At 47.1% G+C, this 25,907-nt stretch overlaps 2 protein-coding genes across 2 annotated transcripts; both read left to right on the forward strand.

The window, feature by feature from the left end:
• The first annotated feature begins 13,039 nt into the window (after positions 1–13,039).
• On the forward strand, positions 13,040–14,047 carry HRCT1 (histidine rich carboxyl terminus 1). The gene has a single exon (XM_082694808.1). It carries the CDS (start codon positions 13,055–13,057, stop codon positions 13,574–13,576), a length of 522 nt encoding a protein of 173 aa, XP_082550934.1. The 5' UTR covers positions 13,040–13,054; the 3' UTR covers positions 13,577–14,047.
• Positions 14,048–14,147: 100 nt separating this feature from the next.
• SPAAR (small regulatory polypeptide of amino acid response) lies at positions 14,148–19,811 on the forward strand. The gene has a single exon (XM_082694809.1). It carries the CDS (start codon positions 18,618–18,620, stop codon positions 18,849–18,851), a length of 234 nt encoding a protein of 77 aa, XP_082550935.1. The 5' UTR covers positions 14,148–18,617; the 3' UTR covers positions 18,852–19,811.
• The last annotated feature ends 6,096 nt before the right edge of the window (positions 19,812–25,907 follow it).

Consider the following 25,907-nt stretch of genomic DNA (forward strand, 5'->3'; position numbering starts at 1 on the left):
GAAGAAATTTCTTCTGTCTAATTTATCCATTCTTCGAAGAATCTATCCATTTCTAGATTATGCAATTTGTTGATATGTAATTGTTTATAGTAATTCTTATGTTATTTTTAATTTCTCTGTCATTTGTTATCGTGTCTCCTCTTTCAATTCTGATTCTATTTATTAGAGTCTTTGCTCTTTTTTCTATTAGTCTAGTTCAGGATTTACCAATTGTATATATTTTTAAAACCTACACTTGAGTGCTAGCTTTGGCAGCACATATACTAAAAACAAACAAACAAACAAACAAAACCTACTCTTTATTTTGTTGATTTTTAAAAAATTGTTTCTCTCTTCCTTGTTTGATTTACATCTGGTCTAATCTTTATTATTTTCTTCTTTCTGCTAATCTTGGCTAATTTTTCTCAGTTTTTAAGCTCATTAAATTTAAGACTTTATTTTTTCTAATCATAAATGCTTTTATAATTTCACTCCACATATTTTGATATGTACTACTTCTTTTTTTTTTTTAATTTTTTATTTTTTATAAACATATATTTTTATCCCCAGGGGTACAGGTCCGTGAATGGCCAGGTCCACACAGATATGTACTATTTCTAAATCTGTCTTGTTCTAAATAATTTGTAATTTCTATTACTATTCCTTTTAATTATTATGGAATTATATTTCTTAATTCCCAAACAAATGGAGGTTGTTGGATAAATCTTTAAATTTTAAAAATTTATCTCAACTTGATTTCTAATTTAACTTCATTGTATTCCAAGATTGTGGTCTGTATGATATCCATCCTTTACATTTGTTGAGATTTGCTTTATGACCTATTTTCTGGTGATTTTTCATCAATAGTATCTGTGTGCTTGAAATGAATGTGTCTTCTCTGCTGAGGGCAGTGATTCTATATATGTCCACTTTATCAAGTTCACAGTCAAATTTGTTCAAATCTAAATTCTTACTGATTGTTTGGTCTGCTTGACTTCTCAATAATGTAATGATATGTGTTAGAATCCTTTTCCTTATTATGAATTTGTCAGTTTCTCCTTAGAGTTCTAGAAATTTTTGCTTTATATACTTTCATACTATGTTATTAGGAGCATATAACACTATAATTGGTATATCCTCCTGGTGAAAATGATCTTTTACATTTATATATGCACCCTCTTTATCTCTAGAAAGTTTTTTTGCCCTAAAATTTACTTTGTCTATTATTATACCAACTTTCTTTTGCTTATTTGCTTCACATATCTTTTCTCTCTTTCTGCTTTCAATTTTTCTACACCTTTTAAAAAACTTTTGTGGTAAACATCACATAGTTTAATTAAAAAAAACAAACAAACCTGTGAGCAGGAAGGAAAAGGAATGAGTTCCAAGGAGCATCATTTCAAGTATCTAGTTGGCTGGAAGCTCATGATACCAGGCACTGAGACAGGGAGTTAATATCAAAATATCCCACTCCACCCCTATTCCTGACCCTAATCCCTAATCCCTCTCTTGTCCACAGGAATGTCATTCCATGAGTTATACCCCTCTCTTGGGGATTCCCATGGAATATAGGTCTCCATCTTCTTGCATCTTTATTTTTCATATTTTTATTTTATTTTATTTTATTTTTTTCAGTGTTCCAAGATTCATTGTTTATGTACCACACCCAGTGCTCCATGCAATATGTGCCCTCCTTAATACCCACCACCAGTCTCACCCATTCCCCACCCCCTCCCTTCCAAAACCCTCAGTTTGTTTTTCAGAGTCCATAGTCTCTCATGCTTTGTCTCCCCCTATGATTTACCCCAATTCAATTTTCCTTTCCTTCTCCTGATGTCCTCCATATTATTCCTTATGCTCCAAGGTGCCTCGTTTGCACAGTAGGTAGTGTGTCAGTCTCATATTTCTTATGCTCCATAAGTAAGTGAAACCAAATGATAATTTACTTTCTCTGCTTGACTTATTTCACTCACTATAATCTCCTCCAGTCCTGTCCATGTTGATACAAAAGTTGGGTATTCATCCTTTCTGATGGAAGTGTAATATTCCATTGTATATATGGACCATATCTTTTTTATCCATTCATCTGTTGAAGAACATCTTGGCTCTTCCAACAGTTTGGCGATTGTGCCCATTGCTGCTATGAACATTAGGGTACATGTGACCCTTCTTTTCACTCATCTGTAACTTTAAAATAAAACTTTCTTTGACATAATTTCCTCTTGCAGCTGCTGCCTCATCATTCTTCTCCTCTTCACTGACAAGTTTCTCAAGAAGTTATTCCGGCCTATTCTACCATTCAGTTGTTCATTCCAGGTCCCTTAAGTTTCCTTATCAAATGTGTCATAAATTCCTCTTAATTCCATCTCAATAATATATTTTAAGCCTGTTCTACCTGCATTTCTCCCAGATACTGTTATGATGCAGGCACCTCTCGTTTCTTGCCTGTGCCACCGAACCTTGTTCTAGGAAGGGATTTCTTTTTTTTTTTTTTTAAGATTTTATTTATTTTTTTGACAGACAGAGATCACAAGTAGGCAGAGGGGCAGGCAGAGAGAGAGGGGGAAGCAGGTTCCCTGCTGAGCAGAGAGCCCGATGCGCTCTATCCCAGAACCCCGGAATCATGACCTGAGCCGAAGGCAGAGGCTTTAACCCACTGAGCCACCTAGGTGCCCCCAGAAAGGGATTTCTGATCCTTTCACAAGCTAGCAGTGAGACTCACCTATCTCAGAGTCCTCACACATTCACATGGTGCTCAACTGAGGCCTTCTGGGGATCTGTGGAGCTTGAGGACTTGTCCTTAACTGCAGTTATGCTAGGACACCCATCCACACTCCTTATTTCCCATAGCTCCATCCCCTGAGGTCAGACCAAAGGGATGACTCATTTTCACTGGGAACCACCTCCAGAAGTGGGCTGTACTGTGGCATTTTAAAGCCTGATGCTGAAGAGTGGTGCCCTGAGCCCTGGGTACAGGCTCCCAGACGGTTAATTAGGCTGGGCTAAGTGAACGCTGCCTTTGGCAGTCTTCATAATCAGACAAGTTTCCTGCTGGGACCCAAAGCCTTGGGACATGGAATTGGGTTATGTGATTCAGTACCCAAGGGAGCTCCTTGTTCTTGCCTGCATAGAAATATTGGTGCTACCTCTGTATGGGTTGGTAAACAGGCCTCAGAGTCCTTATCCAGTGGGCAGAAACAGGTGTGTCATTCTTCCCCTACTGGGTTTCTCAACAGGGATACTACTGGTGTTTTGGATAAGATAATTCTTCTCTAGTGGGACTGTCTTTGGTGTGGGATGCTTACCTTCCCTGACTCTTGCATGTGAAATGCTGACCCTCAATCCTGACCTCTTCAAACACCCCCACATATTTCTATATGTGCAGAAAAGTTCTGCCCTCTGTCTAATCAGAAAGGCACCACATGGACACTCACAAGCAAGGAAACCACTGAGATTACCTAGATACTGAAATCCTATAGTGTTTCCAGGTCTGTCTTGGCTTGTCTACCGGACCTAGACCTTTGGCTGTCTGTGGCCGTGATTGTGTTTGATTCATCCCTGCCTCCCCCAGCACAGGAACTGATCCAGAGCAGGTATGAATAAGCAAAAGAATAGGATCTGTGGTGACTCAGTGCTGTAGGTGACACTGTTCAGTAGAAATGCTCTACAGGGTGTGCGTATAAGTTACATGTGTAGTACATGTTTAAAAAAACAAAAGCTGGTAAAAATTAATTTAAATAATATATTTTATTTAATCTAACATATAAAAATTATCATTTCAACCTGCGAATAGGATAAAAATGATTTTTAAAAAGATTTTATTTATTTATTTGTCAGAGGGAAGGGGCACAAGCAAGGGGAGCAGCAGGTGGAGGGAAAAGCAGGCTCCCCAGTGAGCAAGGAAAAGCCCAATGTGAGACTCGATCCCGGGACCCTGGGATCATGACCTGAGCTGAAGGTAGACCTTAACTGACTGAGCCACCTAGGCATCTGTAGGATAAAAATTATTAATGAGATATTTTCTATTCTTTTATGTATGAGTTTTAAAAATCTGGAGTCTATATTATGTATACAGAACCCCTCAACTCAGATTAACCACATTTCATGGACTCAATCGCCATATGGGACAGCACTAGAAAACTCCATTCTCCTACTTTCCTGCCCACCTATTGCTTACTGCCCCCTGCCTACAACATTGTGTGTGTGGGGGGAGGGTTGGGGGTTGGTGTGTATGTGAAAAATTTTAAACATACAGAAAGGCCAGAAAAATTATAGTGTGAGTAGCCACATACTTAAAATCTGATTTTGACAATTGTCAGCAATTTACTGTTCGTATTATCACATATTAATTCATCTGTCCAACCATCTCATCTTTGGATTATTATCTACTTTTGTTGTTTAAGATTTTATTTATTCATTTGACAGACAGAGTAGTCAGAGAGTAGTCAGAGAGGCAGGGAGAGAGGAGGAAGCAGGCTTCCTGCCAAACAGAGAGCCCGACGCAGGGCTCGATCCCAGGACCCTGGGATCATGACCCGAGCCAAAGGCAGAGGCTTTAACCCACTGGGCCACCCAGGCACCCCTGATTATTATCTACTTTAAGAAAATGTTTCTTTTTGGTGGAGAATAAGTTGGAAAGCCACTCAGGAAACTATTATCTCTTTGAACATTGTTCTACACATCTAATCAGAATTTTTCAAAATTTTAAGGCAGAAGTCTTGAAAGACTCTGTCCTTTTTTTCCTCCTTTATTCTCCCAGAGTCTCTTTTTCGTCTCCTGTGGATTCTCAGAGACACAGCTCCTCTTTCGAAGGGAGGCCTCATGCCTCATTCAGTTCCCTCTCTCAGTCTAGCACTGTGTTGGTGGTAGGCTTTGGGGCTAGACAGCCTGGGCTCCATTCTGGCTTGCCACTTCCTAGCTATGAGCCTCATATGTATATAACACAAGGATAACTGAGTTGTGGGAGGTTTGAGTGAGATCAATTTGTAAAGTGTAATTATTCTAGCAATTATTAAAATAGCAGGTTGGGGAGAAAAGGGAGAGAAGTTTATTGCTTATGAATGACCCTCTCTTTTGCAATGTGCTGGGGACTTCTGAACACTCAGGTCCCAGAATTTACCTGGTACATTGTAATCATTTCTATTTCTGTCTCCTATCCAAGGTAGAAAGCTCCTGGAGGGCAAAGATTTGCATCTTTCTTCTCCCTAGCCTTAGCATGAAATGTAGGGCCAGGTTAAATAGATGTTAGTTAAATAAATGAAATTCTAAGTGTCACCATTATCTTTTAATGGTGGTTTCAGAAAGTTGTAGAAACTTGAAAAGTCAGAAAGGAAGACAACTTTGACTGTACAGATTCAATCTGTCACCAGTCCTTCCCTCATTGTGCATAAGGGGAAAGTGAGGCTCAAAAAAATTTGCTGTGTTTACCTGCTATATGTGTGTCTAAATGCCCATGGGCACACCATCCAGGAGGGCTGGGGAAGAGCAGTCCCCTTGGGTTAATCAGCTCCCTCCCATTCCCAAGGACAGCCAATTTGATATACTTTTTACACTTTTTGGCATTTTTAAGCTGACACCAATCGAGTTTATGGTTCTGGAGTCTGGCTGCTCTTTGGTGAAGGAGATGAATGGCTTGGCTGGGATTCAGAGCTATCTATTTGGATCGGCATGTTTTCTGAATATTTATTTGTTAATTAAGAGAGAGCTAGTGAGCTGGAGAGCACAGAGGGGAGGGGCAAAGGGAGAGGGAGAGAGAAACTCAAGCAGACTCCACGCTGAGCATAGAGCTGGGGGTGGGGTCAAGACCCTGAGATCAAGACTTGAGTTGGTTGTTTAACTGATGGTACCACCCAGGCACCCCCTGAATATCTTCTCTAAAGCTGCTGTAACTTCTGTTGTTTTCGTTAATATACAAATACGATGTTTATTGTTAAAATGTTAAAAATACAGATTGCTGAAATAAAAATCAATCACTGGTTAACCCCACCACTCAGTGAGAAGCGCTGTTAATATCACGTCGTGTAGCTCTCCAGCTCTTGTCTGTGCATACATTTAAGGTTGCAACTCGACCATTCCCAGCCCTAACTGCCTTGTATGTGTAAATGAGGTCACGTTTTTATGAATTCCCAGATTTTGTAGACTGTAATTTTTATCCACATAATGTCAGTGTCTACTGGTCTCTACCCCCATCTCTACCCCCACCCTCTAGGGGCTGCTTCACAGATTTTATACTTTACATCTCTTTCTTCTGTTTCTTTTCTCTTTTCCATCATCACCTGGGGCCAGAAGAGACCAGGCTTTCCCTGGGCCTGGCTATCATGGCCCCCCTCTGCCTTAGAGCGTCAAACCCTTGCTACTCGGCTGTCACACATGCAAGTCGGGAGCTTTCTGTGCTGTGGGGAAGCTCTGGAGGCCAGGTCCTCAGCTTGCTTCTTGATCCGGTGTGTTGAAAGGGGGAGAAAAAGGAACTTTGAAAATGCTCTCAGGACATTGGCTTGACTTATAAGTAAGAGGCCTGCTCTGAATGTCAAAGATTGCATCTTTGTATTTTTTCTTTGTATTTTTCTGTAATAATTCTTTTCTTTGTGTTTTTTTCTGTAATAATTCAAATCTTTCCCCAGACAGGTGCTCTGGGCCTACAAGGAAGAAGCTCACATATTTCTCTCCTGAGCGAAATATTGTCTCCCTTACCCCCTCCAGCCGCCACCATTAGTATTCTTGCTTAATTTATTCCTAGAGGTTTTATGTTTTTTTGCTGCCAATTTCTGTAATGTTTTTACTTTGTTGTGTTTTTTAAATTAATTATTACCATTATGTAGGAAAGTCCCTGCTTTTTGTATTTGTATTTTTGTATTTTTAATTTTTATTTATTTATTTGACAGAGAGAGAGAGAGAGAGAGAGAGATCACAAGTAGGCAGAGGGGCAGGCAGAGAGAGGGGGAAGCAGACTCCCCACTGAGCAGAGAGCCCGATGTGGGGCTTGATCCCAGGACCCTGAGATTATGATCTGAGCCGAAGGCAGAGGCTAAACACACTGAGCCACCCAGGCACCCCTTTATTTTTTTAAAAAAGATTTTATTTACTTATTTGACAGAGAGAGAGAGAGACAGAGAGAGGGAACATAAACAGGGGAAACGGGAGATGGAGAAGCAGGCTTCCCGCCAAGCAGGGAGCCCAGCGTGAACCTTGATTCCAGGGCTCTGGGATCATGACTTGAGTTGAAGGCAGATGCTTAACAACTGAGCCACCCAGGCACCCCTATATTTTATTTTTAAATTATCTTTATTAAACCTCTTATTAGTGTGAATGGTTTTTAGCATAATTTCTTAAGGTTTCTAGACATGTAATTACATAGTAAATATTTCTACTTTTTATTTTGTGCTCTTTTAAAAATGTGCTAAATGGGGCGCCTGGGTGGCTCAGTGGGTTAAGCCTCTGCCTTTGGCTCAGGTCATGATCTCGGGGTCTTGGAATCGAGGCCTGCATCAGGTTCTCTGCTCAGTGGGGAGCCTGCTTCCCCTTCTTTCTCTGCCTGCCTCTGTGCTTACTTGTGATCTCTCTGTGTGTGTCAAATAAATAAATAAAATTTTTTTAAAAATGTGCTAAGTGAAATTGCTATGAGTGAGCTTTCTCACTTTTCCCTGGATTTCATGAGAATATCTCTGTTTTCTCACCAGCAGTCATGATGCTGGCTAGTAGTTTGAAATATTTTTCTTTTTAATCATGTGAAGAGAGTATCCTTCTAATACTGCACTTCTATTTTTTTGTTCATATATATGTACATATAAACATATCAAGAATGAATAATGAATTATATCAAATGCCTTTCTGCCACCTACTAAGGAGGTTATGTGATTTTATTCTTTTTACCTATTTATATAAATAATTATAACAATAGACTTCTTAAAAACATCAAGCCACTCTCACATTCCTAGAATAAACTATTTGTTTATGGAGCCTTAGTCTTTCAACATTCTGCTAGGGATATAAATATGTTATTTTTTAGAGTTTTGATATTTGCGTTGTTTTTATGTGATCGTCGTCAGGGTTGGTATCAGGGTTATGCTAGGTTTAGAAAGTAAATTAGAAAGTAGAAGTAAATTTTATATAGTAAAGGAAAGTTCCTATCTTGCTCTTTTCTTTAAGACAATTTGGACACCTCCAGTTGTTTGTAGGATCATTTCTTTTTTTTTTTTTTTAAAGATTTTATTTATTTATTTGACAGAGAGAAATCACAAGTAGATGGAGAGGCAGGCAGAGAGAGAGAGAGGGAAGCAGGCTCCCTGCCGAGCAGAGAGCCCGATGCGGGACTCGATCCCAGGACCCCGAGATCATGACCTGAGCCGAAGGCAGCGGCTTAACCACTGAGCCACCCAGGCGCCCTGTAGGATCATTTCTTAATCCTTTTACTTTTTTAGAATAGACTATTTGTTTAGAGCAGTTTTAGATTCACAACAAAATTGAGTGGCATGTACACGGATTTCCCATATCCATCCTGTCCCCACATGTGCATAGCCTCCTCCACTATCATCTGGCCCCACAGTAGCACATTTGTTGTGATTAATGAACCTCCACTGATATATCATAGGCAACCAAAGTACGTAGTTTACATTAGGCTTAACTCTTGTGTGGTCCATTGTAAGGGCTGTGACAAATGTGTAATAACCTGTATCCATCATGACGGTGTCCTGGGAAACTGCCCGAAAAATCCTCTGTGCCCCACCTCTGTATGCTTCTCTCGTCTCTGACTCCTGGCAATCACTGATTCTTTTGTCTCCATAGTTTTGCCTTTTCCAGAATATCATATGGTTAGAATCATACAGTATTTAGCTTTTTCAGATTGTATTCTTTCTCTTACCAAAATGTATTTAAGATTCCACCATGTCTTTTAATGGCTTGATAGCTCATTTCTTTTTAGTGCTGAATAATATTCTTGTCTTAATGTACCCTGGTTTATTTATTCATTCTCCTACGGAAGGACATTTTGGTTGCTTCTAAGTTTTGGCAATTAAGAATAAAGATGCTGTAAACATCTATGTGCAGGTTTTGTGTGAATGTAAGTTTTAAACTACTTTGTGTTAATACTAAGAAGTGTGATCACTAGGTAATATAGTAGAAGGTGTTTACTTTTGTAAGAAACTGCCAGACTGTTTCTATATAGCTGTACCATCTGAATTCCTTTCTATATATTTTTTTTACATAACATTTTTTTTAAAGATTTTATTTATTTATTTGACAGAGAGAAATCACAAGTAGGCAGAGAGGCAGGCAGAGAGAGAGAGAAGGAAGCAGGCTCCCTGCTGAGCAGAGAGCCCGATGCGGGACTTGATTCCAGGACCCTGAGATCATGACCTGAGCCGAAGGCAGAGGCTTAACCACTGAGCCACCCAGGCGCCCCTACATAACATTTTTAAAGTCAAAATTTCAGCTGGGTAAACCAGACGGTCTGCCCTGGCTACCCCCATCCCTGCAAATAGTTTGCCTAGTATGCAGTGCGACTTCTCATCTAAATACTCAATTCTTGCTCAGGAATTTTCTTTATTTCTTGAATGATTATTTCTCCATGGTCTCTGCTCTTTACTTTTAGAATGTCCATTATATAAGCATATTTGAGTTCCTGGGAACTTCCTCTCTCTCTCTCTCTCTATTCTTTTTTCCTCCAGACTTATGAGATAGGTTCTCAAAGTGGTCTTTCCTGATTTGATTTTTAATCTAAAAGCAAATTTCCTGCTTTGCATAATTTCCCCAAATTCATGCATGGATTGACTTTTGAATCTTATTTAAATGGAAGATAAATTTTGGGATTTTACTCTTTATCCATTTTTTAGATTCTAGTAAGCCTGATAATAAGATGTAATCCTTGAAATCTTTTTTCATATGTCTAGCAATTTCTCCCTATGTGTTCACTTTAAAGAGGAACCTAGATCTATGTTTTTTGGTATTGTAATTGAAATGGTTCTATAAAAATTATGTAGCTAAAGTTCAAGCATGTTGGCTCCAGACAGTGGAGAAAGAAGAAGAAGAAGAAAGCCGGGGTGTTTATGGTTTAGTGGGGGCAGGGGTGGGGTGGTGGTCTTGCTCAGCCATGATTGGAGCAGGAAGAACTCCTGAGAAGAGGAGAGAAGTTTGCTGCTGTTCTGAGCAACTTCTTTTCAATATTTACTGAGGCCACCCACGTTAGGCAGAGGAAGATCTCCCTTCTCTAACTGGCATGAGCCCCCAGGTTAGGGACCTGCTGATCATCATCCCTACTTTTCTGTGCAAAACAAAAGATAGGCTGAGTATTGGCCTTTCCTCTGAGAGCAGACACTTGTGTTCCTAAAGCCACTCATTTTATTTTCTGCCTGTGCCCACTTCACCCTTATTCCTAGTCCTGGCTGTCTATCACAGGGCTTAGGGAGACTGCTGGGGCATACCTTCCACTACCTCCCAAAGACACCCTTCCTTAGTCAGTGCCTCCATCAGTATGGTTTCATTTGCACTATATCTTGTAGAAATTCCTTAAATTTTCTGCACAGGAATTTGTAAAAGAGAGGAGTTAAGTGCATGGGTTAAAATTATAATTTATAAAAGACCAGGAGACTGTAATTCTGGCAGATCAGAATACGAAACTGATTTTTACAGTTTCACCACTAGGTGGTGCTACCAATTACTGAAAACAAGGGTTGGATTGTGGGACAACCAAGAGCCACTTGTATTTAGTACAAACACAATTTTGTGAGCTTGTATGGAACATATGTGCACGAGTATGTGCACACACATTTCTTGGTGCACGAGTTTACCCACAGAGCAGTTTACGAGGGTGCACAGGCATGCAAGTATAAGTCTTTGCGCCCTAGAATGTATGTGCGTGAAGCTAAATGATAGGAACTCCAAATGGCTGACCTATCAGCTGCATGGTCCCAGGACGTCGGCCAGGAAGGCAGCCTGCGGAGTGTGCAGAAGACCAAACCCTATGGGAGAAATACAATCACAGTGGTACAGAACAGCTTTTCTGATACAACCACACATTCCTCTAAAGTCTTCAGTCCTGCAAACCCTTGTGTCCAGTCAGGCCACCAAGAAGGTCTCAGTCGCTTCTGCGGACCCAGAGGACTGTGCTCTCTCTACCTTCCCCCAGGTGCTCAAAGCATCTCATCAAATACCCACTCTGGGATCCTGTCTTCTGTCCAGCTGGGAAGTGACTGCACTCAAGAAAACAAATGCCATGTGTATGTGTGTGTGAGGGGGTGGAACGTTCAGTGTTATCCACTTCTGCCCATCCCTGTCCCTGCTAACTCTGTGGAAGTTCCCCAGCTGATCTCAGCCTCTCACTCTGGATGCCCCCATCATTCCAGGAATAGTGTTGTCTTTGTTACCTGCTGTACACAATAGCCCACAAAGCTGGGAAACCTGGAGCAAGTTGCTTCCCTTCTCTGTCCTCAGTTTCTCTAACTCTCATTGAGGGCTGGGTCTGAGCGATTCCAACAGGCGCTTTGTGTTGACTGAAGCCCTGCATGTCTGCTATTTGCAGGGCTCTGCCCCCATCCCGTGGCTGGTATGGAGTGGGAGTCTCCTTAGAGAAGAAGGAGAAAGTTCTGTTTGCCTTCCTCCTTTTCTTTTTTAACAGACTTTCCTCCCCACCCCTTAACGGGCCTTGAGAGAAGGCAGCTGGGCTCCCAGGGCCCCAGAAGCCATAGGAGGGAGTTCTCACTTCGGCATCATTAAAAGTTTAAGTGGCTTTTCCTCTGAGGACAAAAACCCCTGGATTCATTAGAGCTGCTGCCCCCTGAGTCCAATTTTGTTGAAGACAGCATTTGGCGTTTTCATCCAGAGAAGGTTTTCACTAAGGGTTTGAGGCATCCCCGAGAAAGCTCATGTCACTGAGGTCTGAGAGGGAAAGTCCCTGGAGGTCACCTCTTGCCCTGGCACTTTTCCAGAGGAGGAACGGGGCTGGGTCAGGGGAAGGGTTTGCCTAAGGATCTGCAGAGGCTAGCTGCTGAAAACATTCCTCCAGGTGGCAGGGAGATGAGCGCGCACCAGAGAAGGACACAGAGGATGTGGGGCCTCACTGTGGAGGGCCCTGGGCATCTGTAGTCTAGTGTAGTGAGATGCAGAACTGCATGTGCAGAGGAGCTTTGAGGATGAGAACATTTCTGAACTGACAAGCCCACGGCAGAAGTGGCTGTTCAACAGTCGAGACTGGTGAACGGGTGCCCGGAGGCAGGATGGGGTCTGGCCTCTCTGAGCTCAGCAGCCTCCTTCCTGCCTCCTGAGCGTGGGCTAACACCCAGACGCGGTGGCAGCGAGGACCTAGAGACAGGGTTCAACTTGCCCAATGATGCAAATCTGCCTGCAGTACCTCACTGAGCTCCTGAAGTACAGGACAATTCATTCCATAGGGCCTGTCCCTGTCCCGGAGGACTCGGGTGGCAGGACAGGGAGCCAGAGACTCACAAAGGCTGAGGTCTCCCGGGGGCCACACTCCACTGCAGTAATATTGAGGGAAAACATGTGTCAGGGACTAGTAAGCACTTTGTAAATCTTTTTTTTTTTTTTTTTTTTTAAAGATTTTATTTATTTATTTGACAGAGAGAAATCACAAGTAGACAGAGAGGCAGGTAGAGAGAGAGGAAGGGAAGCAGGCTCCCTGCCGAGCAGAGAGCCCGATGTGGGACTCGATCCCAGGACGCTGAGATCATGACCTGAGCCGAAGGCAGCGGCTTAACCCACTGAGCCACCCAGGCGCCCCGCACTTTGTAAATCTTAACCCCTTGAGTCCTTAGAAAACCCTGTGTATGCGGGAAAGTACTCTTACTGGCCATTTTGCAGATGAGGAAATCAAAGCACAGAGAAGTTAAGTAACTTGTGCACAGTCACAGAGCTAATGAGTTGTGTTGTTCCAGAACCCACATTCTTACTTGCTATGTTGTCCTATCTAAGAGTGGCGGCTGCTGAGGCCAGGGAGAGAAGGGGGCTGGCCTGGTCATTTGGCCAGGTGGCAGAGATGGGGGGCCTGGACCTCTTGTCCCCAATCTCAGGGCTCTTCCTTCCACAGCCCTGCTTGATGCCTCCTCTGTTCCCACCCAGTGTCCCCATGGACCTCCTCAGAGTTAACAGTCGCTTGGCCTCACACTTGGCAGGCAGCTCCGGCCCAAAGAGGCTGCGCCCACATTCCCTGGCTGTTCTCCAGTCTGCGGGAGCCGAGACAACAAGGTCCCGGGACTGTGAAGGCAGAGCAGAGGCTGCCGAAGGGAAGGAAGCAGCAAGGAGCTGCCGAATGGAAGGACCGTCCAGCTTCCAGATGCTAGGCCTCGTGGGTTTGATCATTGGTGCTGCTGTGGCCATCCTCCTGCTGCTGCTGCTGGCCGCCTGCCTGTGCCGCGGACAGCAGGACCTCCGGGTGGATGTGGAGAGGAACCGACCGACTGCCAGGAGAAACCGCGTCCGCTGGGCCCAGCCTTGCTTCTTCCCGCGCCAGGGCCACCTGGGACACCTTCGCCACTTCCATCATCCTGGCCACATGTCTCACACGCACCATGCGGGCCTCCACCACCACCACCTCCACCAGCACCACGCCCACCACCACGCCCACCATGCCCACCGAGGCCGCCGCTGACACCTGTGAATGGCAGCCCAGGCCTGCCCTACCTACTGTCTCTGGGACTCTGGACTTGTGGGCCCCTGTGCTCCCCTGCAGAGGGGCGCCTCTCTGCAGGAAACGCTGGGGAGGGTGCCCCGCTCCTACTGGGCTGCTTCTGCATACTATGCCCCCTGGTATGATGAGGAGAGAACCGAGGGCCACTGGGGGTGGCCCTGCGCACACTGGAGGGTAACGGGGTGAGAGCAGGGGTCTCCTTTGGGGACAGATGTCGCCTGGTGCCTGTAACTCCCAGGGAATGTCGGTGCACGTGGACGCACAGAAGATGTTCAGGGCTTTCTGAAGGGCTGTCTTCCGACGTACTGGCCAGGGGGCTAGCTGGGAGGGGCCGGCAATGCCCTTGTATTTGGAGAGAAGGCAATATGAGGCTGCAAGGTCAATTCACTTATCCCTTGATGCAAGAAAATAAAATGCGCTAAGAAGCTTTCATGAAGAGGCTCCTGACTAACACAGGTGGGAGAGGGAGCAGCCAGGCATATGTCTGCACTGCCCTGGGACCTTCGTCTCTGACAAGAAGTGAATGCTTGACACAGGTGCCTTCTGCCTGGTGCTGGAGGGCCAGTTGTGCGCTGGGGGAACCTGGGCGGGACCTGTGGTGCTCCAAGGGTAGTAGGGAAAGAAAGCTCCAGACCCAGGCTCTGAGGGAGGATTTAGGGTTTGCATGTGGCCCCGCCTAGAGAGGGCTCTCTGTGTACCAGGGGAGCTCTGGGCCTCTGTGGGACAGTCCAGGGGCTCAGGGAGAAGAGGGATGAGGCCACCCAAGCTGGCCCCCAAGGGCTCCAGCGATCTTCCCAGCCCATCTCCAGGGCAGACTGAGCTCTGGGACCTGCGGAAGCCCCACTTTCCGGGCTGTGTTGAATTAAATATTTCCTTGGTAACTGGGTCAGGGTTTCTTATCCAAGCTTTGAGTCTCTGCTCCCGGTGCCCATGGATGCCTGTGTATACCAGAGGGGTGGAGAGGTTCTTTAACTGGAGGAGGTGGTGCTAGGTGGCCTTGGGAGAGTGCTTGCCTCCTCGGGATCTCAGTTTCCTCATCCCTAAAATGGGAGAGCAGAGACTCCTTCTTGCGAAAGCCTGGAGGCATGTTTCAAATATCCCATGAATAGCTGGCAGAATTCCACAGGGAGGAAGGAAATCTTGTTCTGAGGCCCAATCCTGTGCTTGGGTGGGAAGTGGAGGGAGGAGCCTTGGGGGCCAGGAGAGGTGGTGGGGAGGGGCTTGAGAATAGGCCAGAAAGTCCGGGGCCTGGTGACTCATTGGAATAGAACATCCTGTTTCTTTTCTATTTCCCAGTGGAGTCTCTGTGAGGGCTGAGGGGTATGAGGGGGAAAGGGAGGCAGATTCACACTGACAGCCACACTAGATTTCTGGGTCAGTAGGTATTGCTGATTTTATCTCTGCCGTGTCCTTCAAATCCTCCTTCCCTCTTGCACTCCCATGTTTGCCCTAGCTTGTCCCTCCAGCCTGGATTGCTGCCCCCCTCCAGCCCTGCCCTTTCTGAAGCGTCTGTGCATGGTCTGAGGGATCTGCTGAAACCCCTCATCACCCTGGGGGAGAGTCTGTGTCTCTCGGTTGTCTATTCAAAGCCACCTGATCCGGTTCCTACCCCTTGCTTCTTTAGTCTTGTCCATGCTGCTCCATCATTGGCCCCAGGAAAGCACTTTGTACCTTCCCCTCTCTGGGTCTTTTCTCAAGAAGAAGTTGTCACTCCCTCCCATAGGCTTCCAGTTTGCTTTTAGTATTTATTTTTCTAGTTCTGTTGGAATACGATCACATTTTCTTCCTCTCCCAAGATTTATGGCAGGATTCAGGGGGCCCCTGCCCTCCTAGATCTGAGAAACGTTGAGGGCTCCCAGCCCCCAGTGCAGAACCAGCCAACACAACAGATGCTCAGGAAAAACTCTCAGAACATTGTGCTCTCTGGAAAAGTAAATATGATTGGAATAACCACTGCCAAAAACTTGGGGCTTGTAGGGACACCAAGTATAGCAGTAGGGCCCTGAGAGGATTAAGCCGCTGAGCTTCTGGGGTCTTGCTGAGGGAGCTTGGGTTCCCACTCCATCCCCGGTTTGGGGGGGTTAGAGAAGGGGGAAACATTTAACAGAAGGACATGTGTGGCCTGCTGGCTTGAACATCCCCTCTCCCTCATCTCTCTGTGGATCCCCAAGACTCATATGGCCTGCCTTTCCTCAGTGTGGCCTGGAGTCTCTGGGAGAGCTCTCTCCTTTCTATTCTTGGATGTCTGCCATCATCTTTGCCCTTGTTAATCTAAGGGAAAGTGTGGGATGTGGTCTATTTCTGATCAGTTGCTGATGGTGCATATGGGTGTGTATCTAAGTGATTGTTATAGTTATCTTGGGGAGTCCTATGGCATCTGGGGTCCACGGGCAGTGGCTGTATATCACAAGATGACAATAGTCGCAAGAAGAAGAGAATATACCCAGAAAAAAACCCTTAGTACGAACATCTCTGAGCTGTGGGCAAACACGTATGGCTGTCTTGATCTTTCCAGCTTGCCTGACTCTGCTGCTGCCACTTGTCACAGGACACAAGGCTGTGGGGGGATGGACGGAACAGGCACTGTGGTGAAGGCATCTACACTTCGTCCTTCTTTATGAGATTGCTGTTTTTGCCCTGGGCTTGAGGTGCCGTGTTGGTTATTCCACATGGCAGACTGCCTGTGTGACGTGAAACCCCGAGAGGCCTTCAGAGCAGACCGCGCCTGTCCTCACAACACAAGCCAGGTCCCTCTCACTGTGCCACCAGCCTCCATTCAAATACTGAATGCCTGTTGTGAGAACAGACCAGAAGGCCTGTTTTACTGATGAATCAAGGAAGGGCCCCCAAATCTCAGAATCAGATAAGGAAACCCATAGAAGGCGGAAGATAAGAGGGCTGAGCAATTGCCCTTTATTCCAGTTTAAAACTGCTGAAAAGCATACATCTATGGCCTCCCACTTTTCTGCATCCACAAAGAACAGGCAAACCAGAAGTCAGAGAACAAATAACTCAGCTTGAAACCCAATTCCTCTGGTGCCTTTTACTTCCTGAATTGGTGAATTGCTTTTGGTAATTCAGTCTGAAACCACACACCACAGATTGGTTCATGTTTCCTTCTCTGCTCTGGTTGCCCCAGTTAATAGCAACAATTCGAGGTGTCCAGCTTCCTGCCACGGGCCCAGCTTGCCCAGCACTGCTCACACAGAGGAAGAGCCCTGAGCGCTTCCTGGAAAAAGGACGACAGGCTTCATGGAGTCCCAGTAGTCACTCATTCTGTGCTTAAGCATCTCCCTAAAACTGGTACTAAAGAAAATTCACTGGGGCCTTGGACAGCTTGCAAAAGACCCAGGCTGTGTGACCTCAGACTGGCCCTTTGCCCTCTCTGAGTCTTCACACTCCGATCAGTAAAGCCGCAGAAAGAGGTGATTGCTCCGTGGCCCTGTGGTACCCTGGAAGAGCACTGAGCTAGGAGGGAAAGGAGGGAAGCCTCCCCTTCAGCCATTTGGTGCTCTTGTTATCACTACGACTAATCAGCAGTAGGCTGCAGGCAGGTGGTTTAACTTCTGATTATTTGCATTTTGTCTGAAATGTAGACAATATCACTTGCCAACGTTGCTGGACCATTAAATGAGCTAATGCCTGGCTGTGTCTGGCACCCGGAAGCATTGTTTCTCTCTATCCTATTCCTCATAGTTTGGGTAGAGCCTCCTTTCTGGAAGGAGGGTAAGGCAGGGGGTTAGCTGTAGAAGAGCTGTGACTGAGGGAGAGGACGCAGCTTTCCTGGCGGACTCAGCGGCCAGGCCGGACTCACCCTTCACCCGGAAGGGCTGAGCGGAGAACACAACTGCGACTGCGCAGGGCAGGACCGGCGTGGGTGTGCGTGGGGGTGGGGTGAGTGCAGTCACCGAGGGGGCCGGCGGCAGCTGTGCGGGTCCAGGGCCCACACAATCGGAGGAAGGAATTCAGGAAGTGCTCACAGCTCGTCAGACATCCCGGAGCCTTGTCGGAAGCAGGACAAAGGCTGTAGCACCCAGGGATGAGGGTGCCGTGGGGTGGCCCGTGGGGTGGCCCCCGGGTCAGAAGGCCATGGCACCGCGTACAGCCAGCGCTGTCACTCGGGGAAGTCCGGGGTAAGTGGTCCTAGCACCTGAGTGTGGGCAGCAGGCCGAGTGAGCCTGCGGCGGGGAGAACTGGGGGAGGCCGTGCAGAAGAGGGCTTCTCGGGAACAGGGACTGCGGGGCAAAGGAGCCCGGATGTTAGTGGTTGGAGCGGGTCAGGTCCTGTGGGGAGCGTAGCCCGCCCTCTCTAAACAGCCCTCTTCCAGTCCCATGTAGGAAGGGACTGCAGCCCCCGCCGAAGGCCCCATGGCCCTCAAGGTGACGGTGCAGCCCTCCCACCCCGACCTGGCCCAGCGCTGACGTTGCCCTCCTCCCCACCTGCCTGCCTGCCTCCTGCCTGAGACCAGGAGCTCAGGAGGCGGCAGATAGGCCTACTCAAGGCCGGGCCCAAGGTTCTTGCAGGGGAGGAGCCCAGGCTCATCCTGGAGTATTTTGTCTTTTGTCTGAGCAGACAAACTCTCTTGAAATGGGTAGGCGGCACTGGAGGGCCTGGTGGGCAAGGTTCTTTCTGAGCAAAGCCTTCCGCTCCCTTTTGCTCAGCCCCTCCAAGTCTGGGGAGTCTTGAGCTCACATCTTTCAGGATTAGCTCTTCTTCCAGGAGCTGCCACTGGAGTTGACCACGGCTCTTGGGATCCTGGCCAGAGGCTTAGAGAACAGTAACAGAGACCCACTGAGGTCTGACTGGTGCAATGCGGAGCGCCCAACGGCCTAGTGGGGCCGTGTTGCAGGGCCTCCGACCGGCATCTGTCTAGGAGCCCACAAGGAGCGCGGCTGGAAGAGCGGGGTGCCTGCTACCACCCAGAACCCCCTGGTGCGGATGGGGAGCTAAGACTCTAAGACACACCCCTGGTTGCTCAGCCGGTCAGCTGCTGCGCGGGGCCATGGAAACAGCAGTGATTGGAGTGGTGGCGGTGCTGTTTGTGGTCACCGTAGCCATCACCTGCCTCCTGTGCTGTTTCAGCTGTGACTCGAGGGCCCAGGATCCTCAGGGGGGCTCTGGCCACAGCTTCACGGTGGCCACGTTTCGCCAGGAGGCTTCTCTCTTCACGGGCCCGGGTCGCCATGCCCAGCCTGCAGCGGCGGTGGGTGCCCGGGACTTCTGGACCTTCATGTGAGGCCTCTCAGTTCCTAGGATTTGTTCTGCTGGTGGGTCAGACCCACTCACCCACTCATCCACCAGCAAGCCTTCCTGCTGTCCCACTACTCCCAAGTCTGGCCTTCCTGGCCTTGCCTGCCTGTTGTATTTGGCAAACTCCTAGTGTCCTCCCATCCCAGCTTGCTGTGCCCGCCAGCCTGGTAGATCTGCAGGGCCAGGACCAGGTGGAATTCAACTCTGACCCCTGAGAACTCAGCTGGACCCTTCCCACAGGATGGGGCCTAGGGGAGGCCTGAAGAGTGAGTGACTGGGTCAGATTGCACGGGGGCCAGCTATACGGACTAATGACGGTATGACTGGAGTTTATCAGGAACAGAGGGTTAGTTCACTCAGGTTACCCCAGCATGTGGGTGAAACTGTTTCTGTTGCCACCAGAAGAAAGAGTGCCCTGGAGTGGACATTTTTACATTTTTATATGCTCTGGTGAGGGAGTCGTTTGGTTCCTTGCCAGGGCACAATTCACAGAACTCAGCCCTGAGGCCTGTCCCCTGCCAATTGTCTGAAATTAGACCTGCAATTCTGCAACCAAAAGACTGCTTCCTTGGGAACGAAGAATTTATTTTATAATTGAAAATGTATATCCTTATATAGGTTTCTCAAGAGCCAGTGTTGAAAACTACAAAATGAAACAGAAGAGAAAAAAACATGGTCACAGAAAGTACAAGCTGTTTGATTAACAGGAAAGCCAGAAAGAAGACTTTGAAACATACTTTGAATGAGACTATATTACTGTCTTCTTATAGGTCACTTGTGCTCTTAGAGAATGTGAATGCCTTGTGTCATTAGGACTGATAGAAAAATCATGAACTGAAAGATAATCCCAAATAAGTTAAAATGTTATGTTACATCAAAAGAACCTGTAACAAAGCTCTTGTTTTCATCACAAATAAAGAGATGTTCAGTTTTTATTAACAGAAAATCTGCCTTTTTTTTTTTTTTCTGTACCGGGAAATAAATGCTGTGCCATATTTAGAGTGCAGTTTTGAGGGGTGCAAACTTCTGGGTCTCCTGGCTCATATGTCTCCATTCAGCCCTGAATGGATGGCTCTCCTAGGACTTTTTTTGAGGGTGGCAAAACTGACCCTGATAAGCGTCTGGGCTCTAAGGTACCTAGAAAGGCGATCTTGGCCACAGGAAGGACTCTCAGAGAGAGGCTTGGGGCTGCAGAGGTATAGTGGGGGGAAGGGGGGCAGGGGGACTGTCAGGCTGGCAGAGAGGGATGGAATAGGGGAATATGGGGAAGGGAGAGGCACAGCCCAGGGACAGGAGTTCTTGGGAGCTTATCTTGGTCACTCTGGACCTGAAAACTCCCAAACAGGGCCTTTGTAGATGCATGTGGAAAGGAACTGTTGCAGGTTGCATTCCCCACAAATGAATACTGAGACAAAGCTTGGGGTATAAGATGTTTATAGGGGTCAACATCTGTGAGGGGAGGGTGGAGAAAGCAGGACTAGATAGAGGAAAAAGTCAAATTATAATGCAGGCCCTTAATACACACCTTCTGCCTTTGCTCGGTCCTGTCCCCCAAGTTTTGACCTCGGCAAAGAAGCTCTGTGGCTGAGGCTGACCCTGAAGTCCTTCCTTGAAGGGGTCCTGGATGGTGCCTTTCTCAGAACTCAGCAGGGGCCTGTTCTCAGAGGTGCCCAGATATCAGAGGTAGGCGAGCATATCTAGACACAAAGAAATACCTGGGCATGGAAGCTCCAGATGGGCAGAGATAGAAGTGCAAGGTCTGGGAGGGGTGAGCAAAGTCAGCTCTGGTCCAGGTCAGGTGCCTTTCAGCTGGACCCAAGTATCAGGACCCAGGCCTGGAGCTCTGTCCCTGTGCTGCATGGTCACAACCTCTCTGGGTCAGTGAAAGGAAGGTCTGCAGGCTGGAATCACGTGACTCTGAAAACAAAGCGATGGTGGAGACCTCACTCTTCAGGCAATGGGCAGTCTGTCAAGCCCTGAGTTTTCCTCACTTGTTCACTTGCTAATCCACCCACTTATCTACCATCCATCCATCCACTTACTTACCCATTCATCCATACATCCATCCACCCACATGCTCCCATTCACCCACTTAACCATCCACCCATTCACCTACTCATCCATCCACCCACCTACCCATTCTCCTTTCCATCCATCCATTCATCCATTCTCCCTCCCATCCATCCATCTATCCATCCTTCCATCCACTCCATCTGCTCAATAAGTCTTCTTCCTTCCTTACTCAAGCATTTGTTCATTCATTCTGTCACTTTTTCTCATATTTAGTCATTCACTTCTTTATTCAATCCACACTGGCTGAGCACTGACTGTGTACCAGGTTCTGCCTAGGGAACATGGGAGTCAAAACCAGATACGGTCCCAGCACTTGGTGAACTCCTAATTTAGTGACCTGGACAAGGCTGCAGATAACATACTCAGGTGTTCAAGGGAGGGGGAGCTGGGAGATCCAGGGGAAACTTGGAGGAGGTGGCTTTTGAGCTAGACCTGAAGAAAAGAGGGCACTTCAACAGGGAGAGTTTGGGAAAGGGTGTTCCAGAGGCAGCAGCTCAAGTGGTGATTCAGAGAACATATGGGGGCAGGGAGTAGGCAGCTCAGTGGGAGGAAATGAGGCTGGACAACAGCCAGCTCCCAAGGGAAGCGCTTCTTGCCACATCTGGCCAGCATGTTTCTGGGCAATAGATGATGAAGGCAACAAAGAGGCAGCCTTGCTCCTTGCGCTGGGCAGGTAGTCTTTCCAAGCACACATACGTACACCTCCCCACCAACACTGCAATCTGCTGTTGCTACAAAGGAGCTAGAGAAAAGTTCTTTTGTGACTCTGGGCAAGGCCAGCCGTGAGTGGAGCTGGGCTTAACGGTGTGGGAGAAGCTGTCCCAGAGATTAAGGAGCTTGAGAAAGGAAGGTAGGCAAGGCCAGCACCCTGGAGCAGGCTGACCTAAGGTGGGGGCTGAGGAGGAGCAGCTGAAGAAGGGGTAAGAAGGTGGGGAGCACATGGGACAGAGAAGCAGGGAGTAGGGTTGCCAGATTTAGCAAATAAAAATGCAGGACATCTAGTTATTTTGATTTCAGATAGAAAAAACCAACCAACCAACCAACCAACCAGTATTTAGTATAAGTATGTCCCATGCAATATGTGGGACATACTTATACTAAAATATTATTTGTTGTCTATCTGAGAGTCTATTTTAACTGGTGTTCTATATTTTATCTGGCAACCTTGCAAGGGAGAAAGTGGTTTTCAGAGAGGATGAGTCAGCTGGTTGAAAGCTTCGGGGGTGGGGGAGCTGGAGATGGTGAGCACAGAGCTGAGACCTTGGATTTTGCAACATGAGAGTTGACAGTGACCTTGGTGAGAAAGTTTGAGTGGAGTGAAGGGAGTGGCCCTACAGTGGTGTGTTTAGGGTGCATGCATGTGTGCAGAGGCTCTGTGTGCAGGGGCAGTTGGATCAATGGGAGCTGAGGAAGGCGAGGTTACTGTTGAAGATAATTTGAAGGGAAGAGGAGCCATGTATTTTGGCCAAAATGGCACCACACTGAGGCAACGGTGATTATTATTTTTAGGAACAGGAGGGAGGTTGAACATGTGTTGAGCAAGGAGGATTAGAGAGGGAGACACTAACAGTACAGCAACAAGGAAAAGACCCACAGAGGGCTCCCCAGGATGGGCCTGGGAGGCAGAACTCAGGAAGGGGGTCTGGGGGGGCGGTCAGGCCCAGGTGGTGGTGTGTGGATGCAGCAATGATGCTGGGAAAGATGTTCAGGGATGTGGATAACTGCTGTGTGTCTGCTTGTCTGGGGGAGAAGGGAGATGAGCATGTTACGCCAGATGGTCCATTGTCTCAGAGAAGCAGGAGCATCTGCTGAAAGATGGGTATGGGGTACCTGGGGTAGGACAGTGGGGAAGGATGACCCAGAGAAGGGACGAGCAGCTCCTATAATCATACTTCTCTTATGTGTGTGGAGTGTGTGGGTGCCAGAGCATGCATGCATGGGCTATGTGGTGTGAGAGTGAAGTGTGTGTGTGTGATGTGTGCGGCATGGGTATGTATGTGCGTGAGGTGTGTGTTGTATGTGTGGTGTGGTGTGTGGCAGCCCCAGTGCTCCTGCCCTTCTGCCCAGCGCAGCCCATTGTGTAGGGGCGAGCTGGGGGGCGGGGAGGGGAAGCTCTGGAACAGGCTGGCAGCAAGCACCTCTGTGTCCCAGGGGAGGAGGTGGCAGCGCAAGGACAGAGACACCAGAATGCCAGCAAAGCCAGGAGTGTTTATCTGGTGGCAGCAAGGGAAGGGGCTGCTCAAGGTCACCTGAGAAATCTGGGGTGGAGCCTCACTTGAACTCAGTTTCCAAATCCAGCGTTCTCTCTGTTCCTTCTACTGCTGTTACCTGTTCCTACTTACTCAATGTCTCCTATGCGCAGAGCTCCAGGCTTTCTACAGATCTTCTCAGTACTCATAGCTACCCCATCCCCTTTATTTTGTAGCTGAGGAACGTAGCTGCCCACTGCGAGGCACTTCGGACCCAGTGTCTTATAGCACTGCTGGGGCAGGAACCCACAGGCACAAAGCTCAACTGTCCTTTTCATCCATAAATGGGGTTCGCCTCCGGCCACCTGTCAGCAGACCCATTTGCTATCTTTGGAATGAAGGGAAGGCCAGAGCACCTGGGGATCTAATTTGCCCTGGGTTTCCCCGGACAGAAACTTTGTGCCGTGTCCTAAGGAGAGTAGGGGCCTGGCAAGGCACAATGACCCTTTTCTACTCCTTGGCACAAGTGGTTTCCTTTAAGGAAGGTAATTTTCCGGAAAACATGTTATTTAATGGCCCACTGACTCCAGAATCCAGCCTATCCCACAGAGGAACACCTCCCTGGTTGCAGGGTCAAGAATGTGGAGGAAAAGCCGGGCAGGGGTGAGCCCCTTCTGACATCTGGGTTTAGAGGCTCTTCCAGCTCTGTGACTTCCTTTTGACAAAACAGGACAGAATCCTGTACCTCTGCAGGTGTGAAGCCGCAGGGAGGCTGTTGTGGGCTGGGTCAGGGCTGAGGTTCCACTCTTGTTCATCAGGGTGAGACTTCCTGGGCTGCTCTTTAGGACTGGGTATGGCAAAGACCTATTTCTTCTTCAGAGCAAGAGATCCAGGGAAATCCACACGTGAACAGGGCTTCACTGTTGCTGTCCTTCACGAGCTTTACTACTGTAATACCCTCCGGCTGACCTCCCTGCCCTTACCCCACCACTGCCTGCCTGACTCCAGAAGGATTTTTCTCAGACATACATCTAAACTCCTTAGGAGTCTCCTATGTGGGCTCTTTTCTCAACGTCAGGCTCTTGGTGTCTGTGCTAGGCATGATAATGGTCTCCCAAATGTGTCCATATCCTAATCCCCAGGACCTGCGAATATGTCATATTACATCCAAAGGGGAATTACTCTTGCAGATGGAATCACAGCTGAAAACCTCAAAATAAGGTTGTCCTGCATCATCCAGGTGGGCCCAACACAATCAAAAGGATCCTTAAATGTGGAAGAGGGAAGCAAGAGCCGTCAGAGAAAGACTTGGAGAGAGAAGGGACCACCAGCCAAGGAATGCCAGCCGTCTCCAGAAGCTGGAAAGGAAAAAGCAAGGAAACAGATTCTCCCTGAGAGCCTGCAGGTAGGAAGCCAACACCTTGACTCGAGCCCCCTGTGTCCCAGTTTGGACTCTGACCTCCAGAACTGTAAGACAGGACGTTTGTTATCTACATAACAAATTTGTTATAATAATGTGTTGTTTTAAGCCACCGACTTTGGGGTTACAACAGCAAAGCACCCTTGGCTTAACCATCATTGCTCATCAAGACTAAGGCTAGAATTTGCTCCTCTAGGTAACCCCAGTCCTGGCTGAGTCAGGTGGCATCTGAAAATCAGAAGAAGGCAGTTGGGCTCAGGGGGTAGGAGAACCCTACAGACAGGGACGTGGAGATAGAAATCATGCTTTACAGATGCTGGGAATAGGCTAAGAGTAAAAACATGGGTTGTTGGGCTCTGTGTGTCGGGCAATGTGCATCTCCAGCCATCCCAATACACAGAAATACCCACACGTGTGTGCAAACATGTATGTCCAGGGATGGTCTTACAGTATTACTGTTTTTTTTAGAGGATTATTTTGAAAGCGAGAACATTATAAAGACCAAAGTATCCATCAATAGAGAAACATGTGCGTCCCTATTGGAATTATTATTATTATTATTGTTATTACTATTTTTTAAAAGATTTTATTTATTTGACAGACTGAGATCACAAGTAGGCAGAGAGGCAGGCGGAGCGGGAGGGAGGAAGCAGGCTCCCTGCTGAGAAGAGAGCCCGATTCGGGGCTTGATCCCAGGACCCTGGGATCATACCTGAGCCGAAGGTAGAGGCTTTAACCCACTGAGCCACCCAGGCGCCCTCCTATTGGAATTATTATGTTATATCCACAAAGCTGAATAATAACCATTACAAAAATGTACTAACTTGGAAACTGCCCAGTACAAATAGAGAAAAAACAGCAAGTTACAGAATGGTCCCATGAAATGGGGTGGGGGAAGCAAATAAACACCCCTTCTCCCTAAGAAAACAAAAGCAAAAACAAAAACCTCCTAAATTACTCTTATGTGTATTCATATACATATACACATGGAAAGTCTGGAAGGATATGATTACCACAGGGGCAAAGGTTTGCTGGGAGGAGGAAACTTACTTTTGACTTTGGTTACTTTTGCATTGTTTGAATTTATTTTAACAAGCATGTGTTGCTTTTTAGTACATGTAATGATATATTTTTTAAAAACGGTGCAAAGGTTAAGAAAAGCAATCTTTACTGCTACTGTTCAGAAAATAGCTGTTATTTGCAAAAAGAGCTCTCTGGGCTGAGGAATGCCAGAGCTGCCCTTGGCAGGAACATTCCGGACGCAGAAAAACAAAACTGATTCCTGTTGCTGGGCGAGCTCAGCCAGGGAATGGGGACATCACGAATCCTCATGGAAATGTGCAGTCATCCAGGCGCTCCT

Source organism: Mustela nivalis (assembly GCF_964662115.1).
Source record: "Mustela nivalis genome assembly, chromosome: 13".
NCBI classification, from domain to species: Eukaryota; Metazoa; Chordata; class Mammalia; order Carnivora; family Mustelidae; genus Mustela; species Mustela nivalis.